We start from the raw sequence: 22,405 nt of genomic DNA, 5'->3' as shown, positions 1-22,405 counted from the left end.
TCACTTTTTTATTTCAAACCCATCTTTAAACATCATAATAGCATACTGTATGTAAAAGTTTTTACTGTGATAGTAATTTCTCCATGCTTTATAACAGCTTGAATGTAATTTCCTTATTTAATATATGCAAATCTATGAATATGAGAATTAAAGGATTAGTCCATTTTCTTAAAAAAATCCAGATAATTTACTCCCCACCATGTCATCCAAAATGTTAATGTCTTTCTTTGTTCAGTCGAGAAGAAATTATGTTTTCTGAGGAAAACATTCCAGGATTTTTCTCATTTTAATGGACTTTAATGGACCCCAGCACTTATTAGTTTTAATGCAGTTTAAAATTGCAGTTTTAAAGGACTCTAAACGATCCCAAACGAGGCATAAGGGTCTTATCTAGCGAAACGATTTTCATTTTTTGCAAGAAAAATGAAAAATATGCACTTTTAAACCACAACTTCTCTTCTTCATTCGGTGACGTGCAAACGCGACCTCACGTAATTGCGTCACGTGTTACATATATGAAACGCACACTTGCAGATCATTTTAAACAATAAACTGACACAAAGACATTAATTAGTATCATTCCAAATACAACAACGTCAGCAGTGCCGCTGCTAGCCATTTTGGTGCCCTAAGCATAATTCCTTTTTAATGCCCCCCACCCCGACCCTGAGTTTGTTTTTGCCAGTTTAATTTTTTTATTACCAAACATATATCATAATAGCAGAAAGTAAGATCTTTACAGCTTTAGCCACACATTACACATTTGAAAGTGCAAACTTTTATAAAATAGCAAAATAGAAAAAATTACCAAACTTAAATTATCAAAATAATCCAGACATGTTTTTCCCATGCACAATGTCACTTTAAATAAATTACATTAAATAAACATCAATAAGTAAACAAGAATACTCAATATTCTTAAATAAAACAATGATTCAGAGAACTAAGTGTCACAGTAATGTTTGCTTCATATCATATATAATGACGTTTTATATTTATATATATTTAACAGTCAGGAATTGTTAGCCTAGCATGTGCACTGACTGCTAACATTAACTTATACTGAGAAAGTATTAGCCACCATCACGTCAAAATAAACCACAAAATAAACTACTGCTCAATATCTAAAGAAACGTAGTAAAGAAAGTAACAGCTGCGTCAGTTATTTGTAAAATGCATATGCATAGGTAATGTTTTACAGTAAAATCTCAATTTAGCTTGGACTGAGATAATAAATTATAACAACATAGTTTGTCATCACAGCAAGTTCGAGGCGCATTACGATTAGCAGCAGCTGCAGCCCATGCGCATTTCCCTTATTTGGAATGATTAAACATGATGGACTTACCTGCAAGTGATGCACGGGCATCATCCCGCAGTTTCTTCTTTTTTTATTTTTTCCGATCATGACTCCTGCGGTCTTTTCGGGGCCATTTCCAAAAGTTGCCTACTGACTGTCCGTTTCTCAATCCGAAGGCTGCAGCCTGCGCGAGGTCGCATATGCAGGCTGCATACGTCATCAAGCCTGGTTTATTTCAGGTAACTGAACATTACATTAGCAAGTCATAAGCATATTACAACAATTTACGATTAACTAAGAATAATAGTCAACTTTATAATCGTTAATATTACCAAATAAGAACGTTTGATGACGTATGCGCTTAGATATGCGACCTCTGCAGGCTGCAGCCTTCGAATTGAGCAACGGCCTCTGTCAAACTTAGTCAGGCGCCCGCGCGATCAACCGGCACGGACCATCAAAGGCTGGGGGGCATACTTTCTAGACTAGAGCAATTAAATTATCTCGTTCCCCGCCGTTTTTAATATGTTTTTTGTAACATATATACATGGATAAAAAGTGCCTAATAATATTTCTATAGGGTAATGAAATAATTTCAGCATTATAATTTTTTTTCATTAGGCTATTATTTTTGGTGCCCTCTCAGGACGTGGTGCCACACGCACAGCGCGTGATGCGCGTTATGGGAGCGGCGGGGCTGAACATCAGAACGGTCCTCTTTCTCCACACTTGTAAACACTGGGGCGTAGTTTCGCATACATCATCCGTGACCTCTTGACGTGATGACTTATTATGTGAGGTCGCGCTGGCGCATCACACAACCGAAGGAAGAAGATAAGTTGTGGTTTAAAAGTGCATATTTTTATTTTACTTGCCAAAATGACAAACGATAGATACGATCTTTATGCCTCGTTTGGGATCGTTTATAGTCCTTTGAAACTGCTATTTTAAACTGCATTAAAACTGTTAAGTGTTGGGGTCCATTAAAGTCCATTAAAATGAGAAACATCCTGGAATGTTTTCCTCAAAAAACATAATTTCTTCTCGACTGAACAAAGAAAGACATCAACATTTTGGAAGACATGGTGGTGAGTAAATTATCTGGATTTTTAATCCCTTTAAGGGCCTTCAACATTATAACTTTTAATTTAAAGAAAATAGGGCAGTTCACACCACAACTTTAACGATAAAGATACAATGAACCAGAGTCCTGCAACGGGCATAATAGTGTCTAAAACAGGTGGATTGTGACAATCCTAAAATTCACGGGTGGCGATGCGGGCGGGTAGTAGCGCGGATGAAAATATGTAATATTTGTATGTCTAAATTACCATTACACATAGGCAACAACGATATGACATGACCCATCACGTCATCACGTTTGTTGATGCTTCTCGTAGCCTAGTTGAAGGGAGCGTTGCAGTAGTAGCAACGGATGAAGTAAAATTAAAGTTGGCAAGTGGCGTATATAAAACTATTGAGAACGAGTCTTTAATGGCAAAATCGGATGTGTGGAGAAAGTGTGGAGTAATACGAGGTGCTGCTGATGGTAGGCTACTTGAATGGGGCAAAACAAAGCGCACTTTAGCCTGTTTCATTAGCCCATTCATTAACTGTTTTTAGCGCTCATATTAGCAGGTGAGTGTTTTTCAGCACGTGCAAGTTCAAATGATGATGTGATTGGTTACGTGTTTGTAATGTAGCAAAAAAAGGCAATTTCAAATGGCAGGAATGAGATGTCTTTGGAAAACTCAAATATTATGGAGAAAATACTTCAGAATTTGCACATGGTTTGTCTCAAAACATTTTAAAAACACCACATAGACATTTAAACTGCAATAAAATCTTGATTTTCAACACGGTGGGACTTTAATATTAACGTTAATGGTTGGACTTTATGAGTCTTGCGAGGCATACCAGTTACTATATTTTATTCCATGGTCTGTTGGAATTCTTAATTCTGATTGGCTGAAAGTCTGAAATAAAATCATTTAATGAACAGATAGCGCTGCACAATAGCGTGTGTAGGGTGTGTATTGATATGATAGTTAAAGGGGCAATGAATCTGTCGATTTTATTGTTTTATACTGTTGTTTGAGGTCTATTTATGATGTCTGCATGGTTTTTACATTCAAAAACATCAAAAGCAATAAGTAATAGACTATTTTGTAACATGGATTAGTGGCTCTCTGGAGAAATGGTTCGTTTGAAGGGGCGGCCGCAGTGAAGACCTGGACGTAAACGCCCACTGCTATGATTGGACAGCTTCATTCCCCGTCATTACATGTGGGGAAATGTTATAAAAACATTAATGTGTAAAAATAGCAGCCGAACACATATATGTTTGAGCCACAAAAAGATTCTGGGTGCTAAAGATGATACACATAAATGACAATACGTATAGTAAAGTAGAAACAAAACTTTAAACTCAACTTGCCTAAATTACCGTATACAACACAGTAAGCGCGCATCAGAATCTAAACCGCGTCTGTTAAGTCCTTATCAATAACTTTGTATATTTCTATTGTGCTTGTGAGGTTGCTCTTAGATACACGTACCATTAAATACCACAGTTATATGATAAAAAAAGCTTTGTTGATTGGTTGACCTTTCAAATGCAACTTGCCTAAATTACCGTATACAACACAGTAAGCGGGCATCAGAATCTAAATTGTGGCTGATAAGTCCTTCTTTATCTCTTACTTTGTATATTTCTATCGTTATATTACAGTCGTATTGTTAAGTGTTGCACCTTTATTCATTGTTTAATGTTTTTAGTAAATTAAAACAGCCAAACACGTGTTTGTTACAACAGGACATATCAGGCGATCTCTTACAAAGCAATAGTGAAATGCAGTAACGTTATCTTAAATAAAGTAAAATGTTTTACTTACTGTGTATGCTGTTGTGTCATTCCTGCCAGATCCAAAATTAGTGGTGCTTTTAATCACAGTCTCTCTGCAAATCCAGCACCGACTTGTGGCTTCTTTACAAACAAATCCGCGGTACACAAAGTAAACAAACACTCCCCACGCGAGCTGGAACTTCTTCAAAAACAAACTTTAACCACTCATTCCTAATGTTATGGTTCCGAGCCTCTGAGGTAAGGTTATACAGCGTTGGTGTTCTTCCACATCTGAACACTCCGTTTCCATAGGTACTCATAACAGATCACAGCGTCAAAATAAAAGTCTCTCAGGAAAAATGTATTTAAAAGTCATTTTGGTTACATTTGTCAATCTTTAAAGACATGTTTACTGATTGTTGAGACACTGCATGGTTTGCTTTGCCCCTGGCCCACACGTGTGTCACATGAAGCTGTGGGCGGGGCTACAAAAGTGGTCGTTGGATGAAGGAGGTGTTTAAATTCTAATCTGACGTCATATTTCAGCACATTTCTGAATCAACTGTTTTAATCTTGGTGCCAAAAACTGTTATATTTCAGTAAAGAGGACGTTTTCAGTTCTCAAGCTTGCTGGATGTTCATTTAAGTATGATGACCTCTTATATAACAGAATATCAAGTTTAAATTCTTTTTTGATTCACTGCCCCTTTAAGACGTTATTAAAACGATAAGCTTTGTAAAATTCAAAGATAAGCTTTGTTTCAGAAAGGCAGGGCATAGAGGAGCAACAATAATGTACGCTTTGTGGAAAATAATGTGTTTTTTTTATCATAAACCGCATGAACACTTTGTATTACACCAAATACACAAAATAACGTTGTTTTTTAACAACGTAGTTAAAATCCTTTAACGCACGGCAAGCCGTTAATTATCCCGTATATTTTATCACAGTGAGGGCGGTATATTAATCAATCAACATCCTGAAGTTGTTTTATTTGGTCGTTTTCAGGCAGCTTGGAACTTTATTGTCCATGTTGCTGTAATTGCGATTTGTTCGTTTTATATTCATGAGCTTTTGCTCTTAGGCAGCAGTCATTATACTCTCTTTACCATTTGTGCTGGCCAGCGAACACTTTCATTATTTCCGGGTGCAATACGGTGGAAAATTAAGACGGTTGTTTTGATGCTCTGACCCATAACAACAAGACATTCATCCCTAATCTTACACAAAGCCTTTTAGAGGTAAAACCTCCCGCTATGTTAGTTGTCCCGCTGGCTCATCGTGTTTCCTGGCAACGCATCTGTTACTTTGCCTCAGTTTTGTCTTCCCACTCTTTGGTTTCTCCAGATTTTGATTCATCACGTCCAGAACGTTGACATGAATGTATAATGAATGTGCTCATAGACACACGCTGAATATCAATGTGAGAGTTTTCTTGAAACCAATGTTTTTTTTGTGCTCTGTTTTTGTTTTATTTGATTTCCTTTTTTCATCTTTAGTGTTTTGTATAGAGTTGAGTCATAAGTGTTCATTCAGGTATGGATGGTGAACTTGACCCTGTCAAAGTTAAGAGACTCTTGAATAATCTAGTGAGTGCAGTTGAAAATGAAAGTGGTGTTGTGTGTCATTCATAAAATGAAAGTATCTTATTCCCTTTATATAACTATATTGCAGTCCTCTAATTTAATATTATACCGTAAATATTTTATGTAACAGCACCGGCTGTTTTCATCATTCCGCTTTTCCGTGTTGGTAACATTTCAGACTGAAGTATGTGAACAGTATGGTGTGGATTAAAAGCAATGGGAGGTCTGTGTGATATTTGTGTGGTAATAGGTCTCTTTAAAAGTCTGACTGTGTCGCTGTGTTTTTACTCCTGCAGAAGATGTTTACTCATAGATTTAAAGTCATTTCATGAAATTAAACTGCAAAGCAAATAGCTATATTGCGTTTTATATTTGAAGAGTCGAGATGCAAAAGCCTCTAAGTGTATCTGAGGGATGGACGTCCAGAAGGTGCGCTTTAAAACTATTGTTTTGTATTAGGATGCTGACCATTCAGCCATCAAAACAGTAAATATGTCGTTTTACAAATTGTTGGCCAGAAATATGTTGTTTAGTTGTGAAGTTTTTGTTTCTCCTATTCAAATAGATACGACTTTAGTCTTGCAAGACTGAAATAACTGCCTGGAGGCCTTGCACACATGGCCACCTAATGGTGCGACTGCCCTAAATGGACTGTGGTTCAGCCCATAAAGATAGCAAGATTCTGGGTTTTTGTGTATTAGTCTATGTACTACTGTCTGACTTTCTTTAATGTAATGGATTTTATTTTTGTCCTAACCAGTGTTGGGTAAGCTACTCAAAAAAGTAATGAATTACTAGTTACTAATTAAATCTTCAACTATGTAATTAGATTACTGAACAAATTACTCTCTCCAAAAAGTATTTATCTAATTGTTTACTGATTATTTAGTAAAAGATACAAACATAGGCTTGAAACAGCTCACATAAATCATATAAATGTACATCAATTATTCTGGTCGCACTTTTAAGGTCTAATTCTCACTATTATCTAGTATTGCCTCAATATACTCCTTATTACTGCTTATTAATACGTAGTAAAGTAGGCTAGTTGTTAAGTTTAAGTATTGGTAGGAATTGCGTATAATTAAGGATGTACAATAAGCTTTTGCAGAATCAGTTTTTAAGTATTAATAAACAGCCAATATCTCAGTAATATTAATGCTAATAGCCAACTAGTTAATAGTGAGAATTGTAAACTACACTAGAGAACCATTATTCTTATTAACTCACCAAAGTATTTAGAGTGAGAAGGATATATAAAAACATGCATTTTAACCTTAGACTTTAAATGTGGTTATTAATCCACTATTGTATTATATATAGAATTGATCAACAAATCCACAGTATTTACTTCATTTACATCAGAAGTAATCGTGATTAAATTACTGGAAAAATAAGAGTAATCGCTTACTTTTTCAAGGGAAAAGTAATTAAATTAAGTAAGTATTTACTAGAGGTGGAAAGTAACGAATTACATTTACTCACGCAGAGGTGGGTAGTAACGAATTACATTTACTTCGTTACATTTACTTGAGTACATTTTTGGATAAATAGTACTTTTGGAGTAAATTTAAGGATGGGTACTTTTTACTCTTACTCAAGTACATTTCTAGTGAAAAAACTGTACTTTTACTCCGCTACATTTGGCAGCGTTACTGTCAAATGGTAATAATTAATGAACATATAAAAAAAAAGTTTTTAGGGCGTGTTCGAAAGTTGTGCGAGACAGGCTGCATCACCCTTTAGCTCGCGACCGCGCGGTCACCCTTTAGCGCGCACGGCCTGCGCGTAGATGATAGGAGAAGCAGATGGGGGTGCATGTGCGTTGTGTGAGATATCGGTAGCAGATCATGCGTGGCTTCAAGTTCGGTCTATGTTTTCACTCCAAGAGCTAAAAAAGAATAGTTTCATAATGCGATGCATGCTTTGTTCAATAAACGAGCTGACATCTCAGCGTACAGGAATTCAAGATCCAACCTGAAGTGGTCACAGTATTGTCTATTTGAACACTATTAATGGTCATTTCACACACTGTCCGAGTTCTTTTGCCATATGCACTCTTGTGCAAGCGATGACAAAACCTAGTGTAAGTTAAACCATACAAACAGCACGTTCACATCTGCACATTTCCATATCATTACCCCACAACCAACAGACTGAACAGCATAATGTAAGGACGTCTTGCATTTATACACAAATCCGGACACCTCACTAATGTGTAGAAAATACATTCAAATTAAAACGGGATTGTATTTTATTTATATCCTTCCTAAAGAATGAATGAATAAAAATAAAAGAATAAAGTTTGATTTTAAAGAAACATGTATTATATATTATAATAAATGTAGAGTTGATTTGAACAAACAGATAAGTTCCATATGAAATTCTAAAATGATCATTTTTATTAAGCTCCTGCTTATGTTGAGTAATTGCACTTTAATGGCAATGAAAATAACCTATTCATATAAAAACATGATAACAAACAGACACACACGTTCTTTTTTTGTTTACTGTTTGCATGTTTAAAGGCAGATGCTGACAAGTTTGTGTTGTGAACATGAAAATAAATACAGAGTTAACCGTCAGAAAACATCTGTGTCATGTTATGTGATGTTAATGTACCCATTGCAGGACTGAGATAGGCTGCTTTACTTGTAAATAAGCAGAACAATAAGACTTTTAAGGAGAGGTTTGTGAAAACCCTCAAAGTAGTCTGAAATTCAGTGCTTTTGCACTACTTCTCTGTCAGATCGGAAGTAACGAGTAACTAACTACTTGAGTAGTTTTTTCATCTAATACTTTTTTACTCTTACTCAAGTAAATAATTAGATTTGATACTTTTGCTTTTACTTGAGTACATTTTTGTATAAGTACTTGTACTTTTACTTGAGTACAGATTTTGGGTACTCTACCCACCTCTGTACTCACGTTACTATAATTGAGTAGTTTTTAGTGTACTTCTAATTTTTTAAGTAGTTTTTAAAATCTATGCTTTTACTTTTACTCAAGTATGTTTTGTTTAAAGTATTGTACTTCGTTACAACTTAAATCATATCCGTTACATAGTAAAAAGTTTTTTTAAAAGCAAGGTGATAAAGGCGCGCCACAGATGATTGATTGACGGACAAAACGGGCAAGCTGATGCAGACCCTCAATTCAATTCTTATGAAAGAAACCCCTGGCCATATTTAACTTTTTCCCCGCCATTGACAAGTAATCCCATCAATCCGCAATAGCGCTATTATTACTTCGTGCAAAATCCGGAAGTATCGCTCTAGAGCAAACAGCTGTATGTCCGTTTAAGTTTTGAGGATCGCTCTGCATCTAATCTCTATCAAAAGTACTTTACAAAAATGCAATTATCTCAACTTTTTCCTCAAAATTTTGTGTTTTTGAAGAAACCTACCCATATTTGAGAGGTAATAAAAAAGAGAACTGTTGAAGGTAGGATGAAACGTTTTTTGTTGTTGTTGTTTGAATGTATATATAATTTTCTGGTAGGCATTAAACTTATGAATATCATGAGAAATGCTAAGCGAGTGTTTCATTCCTATGGAAGGTAGCTGCTTCACGTCCGTAAGTAAGGATTGGCCGACCGGATTTTTACCGCTCATTTGTTCGACGCATCAATCGTTCTTGACACCATGCACATTATCTTCCGAGGTCAAGCAGCTTCTCGTGAAGTCAAACACAACTTAAGAACGTCCTCGAGAATGCACATGTCATGAGAGAGAGAGAGAGAAAGGAGAGGGAAGAATAAAGGTCTTAGACATCAGGGACCCAGGTCAGGGAAGCTAGATAGAAGACGATAATCATGTAAAGGATAAAAGTATATAGCCATGGCACTCATCTCATTATATGCTCATATAAACTATATATATATAGTTTAATAAAATAATGTATGTTACCAGCAATACATCCATTACAACCTAGTGATTACATTTACTAGCTACTGACCTCAATTTTTTTGGCCTCAAATGTGCATAACTCGCCTGTAAAAATCATTAAACAATTCCATAAATATTTCTTAGATATAAAAAAGCTGTTAATTTACTTTTTTTTGCACTTTAATTGTAAAGGTGTTCCTCCAATTAAAAACAACTAGTTTGTGATTTATATTCCCATGTCTTTTTTGAACTACTAGAATCCCCCACCTCACCCCTCTGTAAAAAAAGTAACTTTTACTCTGAGTAAAGTTCAAATGACTTACTTTTTACTTTTACTTGAGTAGATTAGACCAGTAACTTTTCTTTTGCTCAAGTAAAATATCATTAAGTACAATATTTTTTTACTTTTCCACCTCTGCTAAATACGTAATAACTAGTTACACCCGACACAATTCCTATACGCCTTTGAGTCAAGACTGTTTTTCTAGAGTTGTCACACACTTGCTAAACCAAACTCATTCAGTTCACACTTCAGAATAATGTGTTGATCATTTAAATACGCTTGTATGTTAACCAGACATCTGAATGGAGAAACTTCACTGCCTGTTTTAAGTGGCTTATAACAAAAGCGTCAGCTAAATAAATGAGTGTAATTTAAATGTAAATGTTAATGTAAATGAACACTGTCAGGTGGATTAAAGCCAGCACATCCCGACATTGAAAGAGCTATTCATCTCAACGTGATTAAAACTGTAACATGACGATAGATACTAGAGGAGGATGTGCAGTATTATTGACTAGTTGAAGTGTTTCAGTGTTAAACAGTCATTCGATTGATTCAAACTAGCAGTAGTGGGTATTATTCAGTAGTTCATTGAAGTAAAACGCTCACAAGAATCATTTCTTCTTGAATCACTGCAGAGTTCACGCTGTATATTTGTCATCACACGACACTCTACGACAAGCTAGCTGAATGATATTTAACTGTAAATAAAAAAACACAATACAAATCTGTCGTGCACCACTGCAAATAATATAATGTTTCGTTTTTCTATTGAATGCATGATATTACAGTGAATTGCATGTTATTTGTTACGGTAATAATATAAGCTCATGTATTTGTCCCTGTAGAAATATAAGCCGGGCAGATGTGATGATATCCTGAAGTGGAAGCCGCCCAGCCACAACTCGGTCGACTTCAGACTCAAGATCACCAAAGTTGGCGGGGAGGGGTGAGTCATTGTCGCCATAGCAACTGCATCCACCTCTCTAAAATCAATGTTAAACATCAAACATACAAACTCGCAAAACTTGCTCAGAGATATGTGCCTTTACTGTCGGAAAAGTACAAAACTACGTGTGTATTTATGGAAGCGATCTCTCCTATGTATATTTATGTTTATATATACGCTGATGTGTCGAGCGATTATGAGTCACTCACAGGTACTGGAAAGGTTATTAAGTTTCAGGAGCATTTTTAAGTTGATGTGTTTCTGAGGTTCATTTTCAACATCCGATTGCTGCTCGACATTTCTCTCTGATGAACTGTAGCGTTGCATGAAGTGTGAGTTTTCGCTTGCATTTCTCATTTACACCTCTCTCGACCCATCTGTGTCCAGACTCTGGATAATGTCCTGAAGACCAGACAGACAGTCTTATCTTGTCAATACAGCCTGTGTCTTGTCAGCAAGGGGCCTGCACATGTGCAATTGTTTTTTTTGTTTCTTCATGTGGTAATCCAGCCCATTCCCATGAAGTGCATATAAATAGCACGCAGTGTGAAAAGTCTTGCAATACATACGTCAAATTCCAATTTTGGATGCATATGATACGGATCATCTTTGTGTCGTTTTTTTTCTTCTGTTTTTTTTACCATTGTTGCTTGGGTTTTGGGGTTAGAACAACTTCTCAAACCCCAATTTTAACCCCAACTCCAAGCGACCATGGTTTAAAGGTCACGTTCTTCCTGATCCCATATTTCAAACTTGAGTTAGTGTGTAATGTTGCTATAATAGCATAAATAATATCTGTTAAATGATAAAGCTCAAAGTTCAATGCCAGGCCATATATTTTCTTTAATAGACATCAGCACGTTTTTAGGACAGTGAAAATAGCACTAAAGGATAAGTAAATTGTGCGAAAAATACTGCGTTTTTTTACACGTGAAACATGAACACATGTTATATTGCGCACTGTAAACACAATCAAAGCTTCAGAAACACAAAAAGAACGGGACTTTTAAAAATAGACAGAAATATGGAGACACCTACAGTACTGTATATATTAAGTGTCATCCTAAAGCAAATCCCAAACCCAAGCGACAATGGTTTAAAAACAGAAAACATTTATTTGAGAAACAATACTTAAAATGGCACGAAAAGAGGCGCCGTATTAAGTGAACAGTAAGGAATGACGCATCATATGCATGCAAAATTGAAATTTGTCGTATGTATAGCACAACTATTCACACTGTGTGCAATTTATACACAATTTATGAGAATGGGTTGGGTAATCTGGGCATCCTTTATCAAATTTAACTATATATGGGTTTGTGAATCTCAAAAAGGCATTTATTAGGCATGTAACGGTATTATAAATTTCGTGGTATTGCGGAATTAAATTTTCTCGGTACAACCGTGGTCACATGATTCGGTAAAACGTGTAGTATTTTCCGGCCAAATGAAGCGAGTGGAGGGACGCGGGAACTACAATTCCCATAATCCCTTGCGTGCCACTCTGATGCCTCTCTACAAGTGGAGCGACAATGGCGGAAGCAAAAGAAACGCAAATTTTAAGTCTGATGTGTGGAAAAAGTTCGCGTTCGCTGTGACAAGAAATGAGATAGGACAAAATGTGATGGACATACAAAAAACAAGTGAGTAAATCCGCGAATGAGGAGAGTGTGTGCCGTTTCTCAATTAGAAAGCAGCCTCCTTAGGTCGCATATGCAGGCTGCATCCGTCATTACACGCCTGGTGTATTTAAGTTAACTGAGTATTACATTCACAAGTCATAAGCGTGTTACAACAATATACGATTAAATAAGAATAATAGTAAACTTGAAAAATGCTAATATTCTGAAATAAGACGGTCTTCATGACGTATGCAGCCTACAAATGCGACCTATGGAGGCTGCAGACTTCCGAGTGGGAAACGCACCCCTGTATTGAGTGAGCTGACCTCAGCTCTAAGTCCAGCTACAATAAGTAGAACCAAGGAGAACCAAGCATTTTCAAAGGAGAACCAAGCATTAGCATTTATAATAATAATAAAGATGTCGCAGCGCGCCCCAGCGCTTACGTGCACGCACTAAGATGATAGAGGGATGTATCAACTCTTCTTAGTTAAGGTAATAACATATTTTAATATTGAAAATGAGTAGACTATTCCTTTAACATAAATGCAATATAATATACATAACTATATTGTCTGTGGTGTATAAAGACCTGACCTAATGAACTGTATTGTTTTTATTACCTTAAGGGGTGTGCACACCAATCGGCATATGTTTCCAGTTGTTTCTAATGAATGCGCCGCACTTTTCAAAAACGCTAGCAGCTGCCGAGCTTTTCAGCGCTGAGCACAGAGAGTTAAAAATGTTCAAATATCACACCAACCAACTACCGCATCGTTCAGCGACTGATAAACAAAGCAGATGTATCATATCAACCAAAGCACTCGGCTAAAAAAAGCTGGCAAGCGCCTACAGTTGGCATCCTGTGGCGACTACCATAGCGTTTATATGCATTTCAAAGGGTAGGGGTGAAATGTGGACGAGGCGTTGGTTGCAATTCACAATCTCACCCCTAAATGCTGCTAAATTCTACATAGTGGTCCTTTAAAAAATGAGGGATGGAAAAAAGGGATAGAAAATAGTGACGGCATATAACAGTCTTGATTAAAACCAAACTTTATCAATTTATTAATTAAATCCTGAGCCTCAGATTAAAAGCCAATATGAAATGAATTTATTCTGAGTGGTGAAATAATTGTGCTTGTAAATGTTTTAATTAATTTTACCCAGTGGATATATTTTTCTCCAAGCTTGCTCAGCATGTTTTAATCAAGCTTTTCCTTCTTGATGAACCACAACTCTTGATTGGGACCATTAGATATATTTTTTATAAAGCTGTCACTGAAGCATCAGGGTCTGTGCTTTTCTATGGCAGATGTGTGAGGTTATTAGTGGGGTAACTTCACTGCCAAGAGTAAGATGACATCTCCTCCCACACCTCTCTCACTCTGTCTCTTTGTCTGCTTTGTCTCTCTCTCTCTTCATGCCCTCTTGATTTTCCCAGTGCTTTGAAATGAGATGGGTAAAATAATAAAAGACGCCCTGAGTGTTTCACACAGAAGACACAGAATGTTCGACAGCTATAATGAGACAACCCAAGGTTCATTTTTTTTTTTAGGTTTATAAGGAAATGAATTTGTACTTTAAATGTGTGCACCGTGAAAACATCTAAACATTCTATTAGTGGGGCTTTTGTACATTCATGAACTGTTTGCTAGAGAAAGTACAAAAGAAACCTCTGAGGTTTCTTTCTCAATAGTGTTGTAACAAGAAGGGTGTATATAAGGTGCAGAATACACCCAGCCTTTTCAATTATAGGAATAGATCTACCAAAAATGGCAAGTTAGTAATCCTCATGTGGTACAAACCTGCATGACTTGTTTTTATTTGTAGTATACAAAAGGTATATTATTCCATTTGCAAATCTATGAGGAAAAGACAAATAGCATTATAACATAAAATGCATGCATTATAATCCAAATCAAAGCCATAAGATGAGGACTATTTAAAGACATCCATTTCCTCAAACAATTCAAACAGGGACACAGCATTGCCTTTGGTGGTCCATAACACACTTTTTGCTTAACCCGTTCCTTAAATTAATGTCATAGTTGAATGTTAACCTTACATTTGAAAACTCACATTCTGATAAATATGTTTGCCTAATTTGCAAAATGTGAATAATGTAATAGTTGCATGCTTTATCTGCGTTTAAGCTGTCTTAGAGAAATGTGTGTTCAGGTGGTGATGTTGGATGGTCAGGTGTTTTCCTGAGCTCTCTCAATATCTCTGCTAACCTCTGACTTCACTTTTAGTCTTTTTGAAGTACAGGGATTATTCTTCATAATCTTAATATACCAGACCATGCAGACATTAAAGGAGCTGTATGTAGGTTTTTGACTCAACTATATAATAAAATAACTATACTATAACTAAAATATATTCATAGATATTTCAGCTACTCTGCACTGCTCAAAACTTGTGTTTGAATGATGGTTTAGTCAGTAGTGATTCTTTAAATATGAAAACATAGACTACTTACAGGTGGTGGAGTTATGATAATGACCGTCGTGTCTGCGTCTACATGCCGAGGAAATAAACTGTTGCCTGAAATCTGTGTCTAAGAAAAGAGATGAGTTGGAGACGATAACTGGCATCACCATTGTTTACTTTGAGATTTGTACCTTTTGCATATCGTTAACATCTGATAATTGGTGCTTTTTAAATGAGATGACCCATAAATGCGACCTTTGGTGGATTTAACCCCTCCAAAATGAGCCACAGGTTGAGTTATAAAAATCCACATAAGCGATATGTAATCTGCAGATAACAAAAATCATTGCAAACGTAAAGGGGGGGGGCAACTTTAATATTTTGAATGTCAACTGCTAGAAGTCAATTTTACAAACAGTTCCTTTGATTTAGTTCAACAAAATAAGTAGGTAATGTAGCCCATACCACATAGTTTTTAGTCAGTGTATCACATGTTTTCAAGGAAGTGTGGAATAATGAACAAATTTTTCCTGTATTGCCAATATTAATTGTTAATTTAAATAAATACGTCTGTATTGGCTAGCAATGATTCAGTAAATGCTTTTTTACGGCAGCTAATGTACATTATTCGTAATGTAGGGCAATTATGTTGCAAATATGCTTTATTTTACTAACAGCTTGAGCCAGCGTAAACCTTCATTTTGTCGTTAAATAACGACTGCTGGGATTTACTAAAGATGCACAGTGGATAATTGGTGCTGAAAAGGTGTGGTCTAGTTATTTATGCAAATGACCTTATTGCATATGCATTTCTAGGAGTTTGCATATGTGGTTTTGCTGGGATCAGAGAGCGCATGGTACAAGACAGAGGATTTTTTTAATAATTTTATTTGGAATGCCAGAGGAATAAATTATTCAAAAATATTGTTTGCCAAGCCATTTTTTTATTTGCTGGAGGACATAAAGAGGAGTCACTAGGAGAAGTCGCACAATAACAGGTGTCTTAAAACTTAAACCTTCGCTTTGTTAGCTGTGCTGTCCATGGTGCTAAACTCAAGCACAAAACACATTGGTAGATCACATGAAACTCATCAGCTCTGCTTATTTGAGAACTAATTTTCGCTGCTCTTGGTAGATGCGTTGGTCATTATGGAAATCAGCTGTTGCGCCATTTAATTTGCACTTTCTTAGTAACTAACCCGCAAATAGTACCACTCCCATCTGCTCTTTTTTCAAATTGCCCTTTCATGCTTATTTGCCCCGTTTAGTAAATCTGGTCCTTAGTATGGGATTTGCCCCAAAAAGGTATTTAAATGGATCGGATAAATGTAATATTTTATACTGTCTTCTGAGTGTTATTTAGTTACTACTTATAGATTTCCTGTTTTAATATCAGTAGCCTGGTTTCCAATTTTTTCTTACAATTGTAAGATTACTAACTAAGAATAGTGATCCACTATTAAAAACTATTGGTAAATGACGTTGTTTCCGTTAACTGATGTTGACAGATTTTGATAATGGTTTATATATTGTACGGTATAATAGCCACCGCACTAGCCATTACCTGTTTACAATATGGAACTTTTTCAAAATTGACTCATTTTCATTTAGCGTATTTTTCCAGTTTGTGCAATTTGAAGGGTAATGATTACTAGGGAAATTATGTTTAGCCCGCATCTCTAACTCGTCATTAGAATAAACACTCACCTAAAGGATTATTAGGAGCACCTGTTCAGTTTCTCGTTAATGCAATTATCTAATCAACCAATCACATGGCAGTTGCTTCAATGCGTTTAGGGCTGTGGTCCTGGTCAAGACAATCTACTGAACTCCAAACTAAATGTCAGAATGTTAAAGAAAGGTGATTTAGGCAATTTTGAGCGTGGCATGGTTGTTGGTGCCAGACGGGCCGGTCTGAGTATTTCACAATCTGCTCAGTTACTGGGATTTTCACGCACAACCATTTCTAGGGTTTACAAAAAATGCTGTGAAAAGGGAAAAAATATCCAGTATGTGGCAGTCCTGTGGGCAAAAATGCCTTGTTGATGCTAGAGGTCAGAGGAGAATGGGCCGACTGATTCAAGCTGATAGAAGAGCAACTTTGACTGAAATAACCACTCGTTACAACCGAGGTATGCAGCAAAGCATTTGTGAAGCCACAACACGCACAACCTTGAGGCGGATGGGCTACAACAGCAGAAGACCCCACCGGGTACCACTCATCTCCACTACAAAGAGAAAAAGAGGCTACAATTTGCACAAGCTCACCAAAATTGGACGGTTGAAGACTGGAAAAATGTTGCCTGGTCTGATGAGACTCCATTTCTGTTGAGACATTCAGATGGTAGAGTCAGAATTTGGCATAAACAGAATGAGAACATGGATCCATCATGCCTTGTTACCGCTGTGCAGGCTGGTGGTGGTGTAATGGTGTGGGGGATGTTTTCTTGGCACACTTTAGGCCCCTTAGTGCCAATTGGGCATCGTTTAAATGCCACGGCCTACCTGAGCATTGTTTCTTATCCCTTTATGACCACCATGTACCCATCCTTTGATGGCTACTTCCAGCAGGATAATGCACCATGTTACAAAGCTTGAATAATTTCAAATTGGTTTCTTAAACATGACAATGAGTTCACTTTACTAAAATGGCCCCCACAGTCACCAGACCTCAACCCAATAGAGCATCTTTGGGATGTGGTGGAACGGGAGCTTCGTGCCCTGGATGTGCATCCCACAAATCTCATCAACTACAAGATGCTATCCTATCAATATGGGCCAACGTTTCTAAAGAATGCTTTCAGTACCTTATTGAATCAATGCCACACAGAATTATTGCAGTTCTGAAATCGATAGGGGGTCAAACACAGTATTAGTATGGTGTTCCTAATAATCCTTTAGGTGAGTGTAATACTGCTACACATTAACCAATGCTCATCAACTTTCTGTTAACATCTATGATTGGTCCTATTATTAGTCTGGTTTTCCTGCTTGGTAGTGTGCTTAAAACTCTGTAGGACAGTTTCCAGTCTCAGCTCCAGGTTCTTAATGAAATGCCAATATGGAAGTGTCACGCTGTGTTGCCTTATGGTGGCAGGGAATTTTACAAAGTTTGTAGCCAAATGTGTTACTCCTTTTCTGATTGTTGGATTTTGCTCTGCCCAGTTTTGCAGACTGTCAACCAATCTCTTGTTATCTGTGTTTAATGAGGGTATATATCTGAGAATCGCTTCAGATAAATGAAAAAAAAACATCCACATCACGTGAATAAGAAAGTCAAGATAATGATAGATATCATTGAGACATCATTCATTTCAGACTCTTCTTCCACACCGCAGTAGTGTGCGGTGATTTGTCTTCCGAGGAGGCAGGACTGCAAAATATGTTAATATGTCAAAATACATGTCTGCTGCGGATGCGTCAAAAGGCTTTATGAAAAAGAGATGCTCGCGTTCACAAGATACTCGCTTAACACTTAATCTTTTTTTAAGATTGGCTAGAAACATTTTTAAGTAATATTTTTAAAACACTCAGGGCACTTTCACAATCCTGAATTTTTTTAACATCAATCTTAAACTGGTGGTCTTCTTCCTTCGCTTACAGTTTTTCCACTTGTCGTCTCTGCCATGTGAATATTTAAAGGGGATGAGAAATTCACTCATTACGAGAATAGGAACAACCCTTTTAGACTGTGCACCAGGCGCATAGACCATTTTTCCTGTCATTACACTAGCAAAAGTGGATTCAGACTCGCGTGCCGTGCACTTTAGACCATGCGCTTAGATTGTTAAAATAGGGCCCATAGTATGCATTGTATTTTGTATTTTTTCTCGTCTTTCTGAACAAAGATAATTTTACTATAAGCAAATAGCTCGTCAGGCTACATCGCTCCAGCAGTGCATGTGCCAGTGATATAAACGCGAGATTTGTCTTAGCTTGCTTAAAGTTCAGAAAACTTTACAACTATTAGCATTGTGTGTGAGAAGTGTTTTCTTTATTTAGTGACAAAGTTCCTGGCGCACGCCTCGAGAGACCTCTGCAGAGAGAGAGAGAGACAGAGAGAGAGAGAGACTATGAGTTAGCCACGCCCACTTATTTACATTCTATGTTATGTACGGAATAGAAAAATCTGTTACATCTGACATTTTATTTCACGGTAATGGAATATACCGTATACCGCCCAGCCCTAATGCACATAGTTTCACATGACAAACCACACACACGACAGGCTACAGTACATACATGTTTTGACAAGCTTCTTATTCGTGCCTCCCTGGAACAGAAGTCACCACACGCCACTGCGGTCAACAGATGGTTGAGTCTGATGCTTTTAATTATAATAAAAAGCTATGCATGTTTCAGGAATTCACACGTTGAATGTGCCAGTTATGACGTTGGTGTGAACTTCACCTGATGACACTACAGCTTCCCCCAGAGACATCTAACTCATGGCTGATAATACAGTATCACAACATATACCTCATGTTCGCTTGTGGATGTATGCAGTGAAGTGATCATATTAATGGACATTGTGTTAATGGAGGGAAATTATTTTATTTCATTTGTGCGTAAACAGATTTTTGGGCCTTTGACAAATTCAAGACTTTGTGAGCAGTCGTGCAAATGAAGATTATGGTACAGGGATCAGTCGTAACTGAGAACGTACTGTATGTGTTCAATTATATTAATATGATACATCCTAGGGCTGAGCAATAAACCGGTAGGTTTAATAAACTGGTAAAAATTTGTCAACCGGCAGAGATTTTGGACCATCATTTCTGGCGCGGTTGTGCACCCACTTCACGTTGCTGAATGCATGGTCACAAAAACAAAAATTTTACACGTATTTAAGCACCGCAGTTTTAAATCAAGTGATTTTAAGCAATTGAAACAAAACACAGTGCTAAATACAACCTTAAATAAACATATGCGTCACAATTTAGGTCTGATGCTGCGTTTACACCACCCGCGGTAGAGACGGCAAGAGCGGGTGATTTACATTTACAGTCAATGCAAAGACGCGATTACACGCGGATTATTATCCTGCAGCATTGCCGCGGGAAACGCGTGAGTTGGAAAATCTGAACTTCGGCGGATTTCCGCGCCGCGTTAACCAATCAGGACCTTGTTGTATTAGTGACGTGATTACAGGAAGCGAGCGGTGTGGCGGAGTTGTAGAAGCCCCATGATGCAAATTTCCGCGTGAATTTCTCGAATGACTAGAATTTTTACAAGCAGCTTTCGCGCGCTAATGAAGTGAGTGAACTCAAATTTTCAAGCGGCCAACTACACGCAAATAGTGCGTTTTTGCCGCCCCTACCGCGGCTAGTGTAAACGCAACATTAAAGGTCACGTTCTTCATGATCCCATTTTTTAAACACTGGTTACTGTGTAATGTTGCTGTTGGAGCATAAAAAATACCTGTAAAATGATAAAGCTGAAAGTTCACTGCCAGGTGATATATTTTCTTTAACAGAATTCCCCTTTCAAAGCCTACGGCGAACGGCCGGTTTGGACTACAGCCCTCTACTTCCTGCTTTAATGACGTCACCAGAACAGTTTTTTGACTAAACTCCGCCCACAGGAATACGTCAGTCGCCAGCTAAGCTAACGGCAAGCTAAGCTGCTATCAAATCACAACACACTAAACAAACTACACAATCAGAACTCGATACGTATTTCTAAAGGAGGGACTTCATAGAACAAGGAAGACATCAGCCTGTTTTTAGGACAGTGAAAACAACGGTATACAGATAAGTAAATTGTGTGAAAAATACCGCAGTTTTTTACACGTGAAACATGAACACATGTATTGCACACTGTAAACACAATCAAAGCTTCAAAAACACAGAAAGAACGGGACCTTTAATAGAATGTAAACAGCTGAAAAAGAAAACGCATGTGTAACAGTAGACTATATTGGATCCGGACTTTGGTCTTAAAGGGGAAGTTACCTAATTTTACTCCTGCCTGTGAAAAAAATCTCTTTTCTACCTTTAATAAGATATTATATTTAAATAAATAATATATCATTCGTATTTATTATCCTTAATTCTTCACTGACTGTTTTTCTTCAGTGATCGTTAGTCGTCTTTTTATTCTTGTATACGTTTATATTTGTAATTTATAATGGTAACAACAATTATGAAAATTTGATGGTATTAATGATTGAAATAAAATGTAAACATATCATTACCATGATATAAAAATGAATCCTATCATGATATAAGATTTTGGTCATATTGCCCAACCCTAATACATCATAAATATTAAAGCAGCATCAAACCGAATTGCAAGTATAAAATAATTTTTCCAAACGCTTTGATGGATAACTGGATGAATAGTTTCCTTTTATTTTTGTGTGTGCATCACAAGTAAAGGACAGTGAGAGCCCAGTCAACACACTTCCAGCAATAGAGGCTGAACACTGTCATTGTGTGGGGTAGCTGAAAATATATTGGACCATTAGCTTGAGCGACAGGCTGTTCTTTAGCACCCAATGTCAGGGTTTGAATCCGGTCTCCTACCCTGTGATTTACCACTATTCTGAATGGTAACACAGTGGGTTTGAGTGGGTGTGTAAGTGTGAACAGCTGGGACCATTATAGAGCTTCAGTGATAAGAGAGAGAGAGGGCTTTACTAGTCTATGTGTTAGGACAAAAGAAACATTTGTGATGTTAACTGATTGGCTCTCTGAATTTATTTCTGGTTCTCGTGTGTTTATTTTTAGAAGAGATAGAATTCACTTTGTGCTTGCATTATATTTTTAAATCCCATGTTTGTAAGAACCGTTATGTGTGTTACATAAAATATCTGCATAGCATGACAGGTGTGTCCCAAATCGCACAAGTATGCTCCACATTCTATGCCATTTTTTTGTATAAATAGTGTGAGTGGCTGAAAATACCAAAAAAGAAAGTGTACATTAAGTACTTGGATGATTCACTCATTCGACCGAAAATTCGTAGCATGCAACGCTGGACATTCATGCATTTAACAGTCGCGGCTTTTATTATGTAACAAAGAGAGACGGGCCTATCAGATGTCGTGAGAGCAAAGTTTACCTGCGGTGATGGTTACACCTCAGTCTGATGCTTACTGAAGTCATGTTGAACAAAACACATAACAATAACATTAAAAACAGTGTATAAATAGATTTTATTGATTGCCTCATCCACCTTATTTTTGATGTAAAGGTGGGTGGCGCCATCTTTGAGCTCTTTTGTGCAAGACTTCCAGTGAGTCATTAAAGCTAATAGTAGTCGTATTGTGAGGAACAAGAGTGTGCCATTTTGACTGGTTAGTTCAGCGATAGGCAACGTTGGTCCTGGAGTGCCGATGTCCTGCAGATTTAAGCTCAAACCCTGATAAAATCTCGCCTACCTGTAGTTTTCAGGTGACACTTTAGACCTTGATTAGTTGTTCAGGTGTGCTTGATTAGACTTAAACTCTGCAGGACATTGGCATTCCAGGACCGATGTTGCCTACCCCTGGGTCA

General features: G+C 37.1%; 1 protein-coding gene across 1 annotated transcript in view; it reads left to right on the top strand.

The window, feature by feature from the left end:
* Positions 1 to 22,405, top strand: part of rngtt (RNA guanylyltransferase and 5'-phosphatase) — a 164,596-nt gene that overhangs the window by 110,349 nt on the left and 31,842 nt on the right. The window contains exon 13 of the mRNA XM_065268829.1: positions 10,751 to 10,851. Within this exon, the coding sequence (XP_065124901.1) occupies positions 10,751 to 10,851 (101 nt within the window). The remainder of the gene's footprint in view (positions 1 to 10,750; positions 10,852 to 22,405) is intronic.

This window comes from Paramisgurnus dabryanus, chromosome 12, assembly GCF_030506205.2.
Source record: "Paramisgurnus dabryanus chromosome 12, PD_genome_1.1, whole genome shotgun sequence".
Taxonomy (NCBI): domain Eukaryota; kingdom Metazoa; phylum Chordata; class Actinopteri; order Cypriniformes; family Cobitidae; genus Paramisgurnus; species Paramisgurnus dabryanus.
This window is presented reverse-complemented; position numbering and strand designations above follow the sequence as displayed.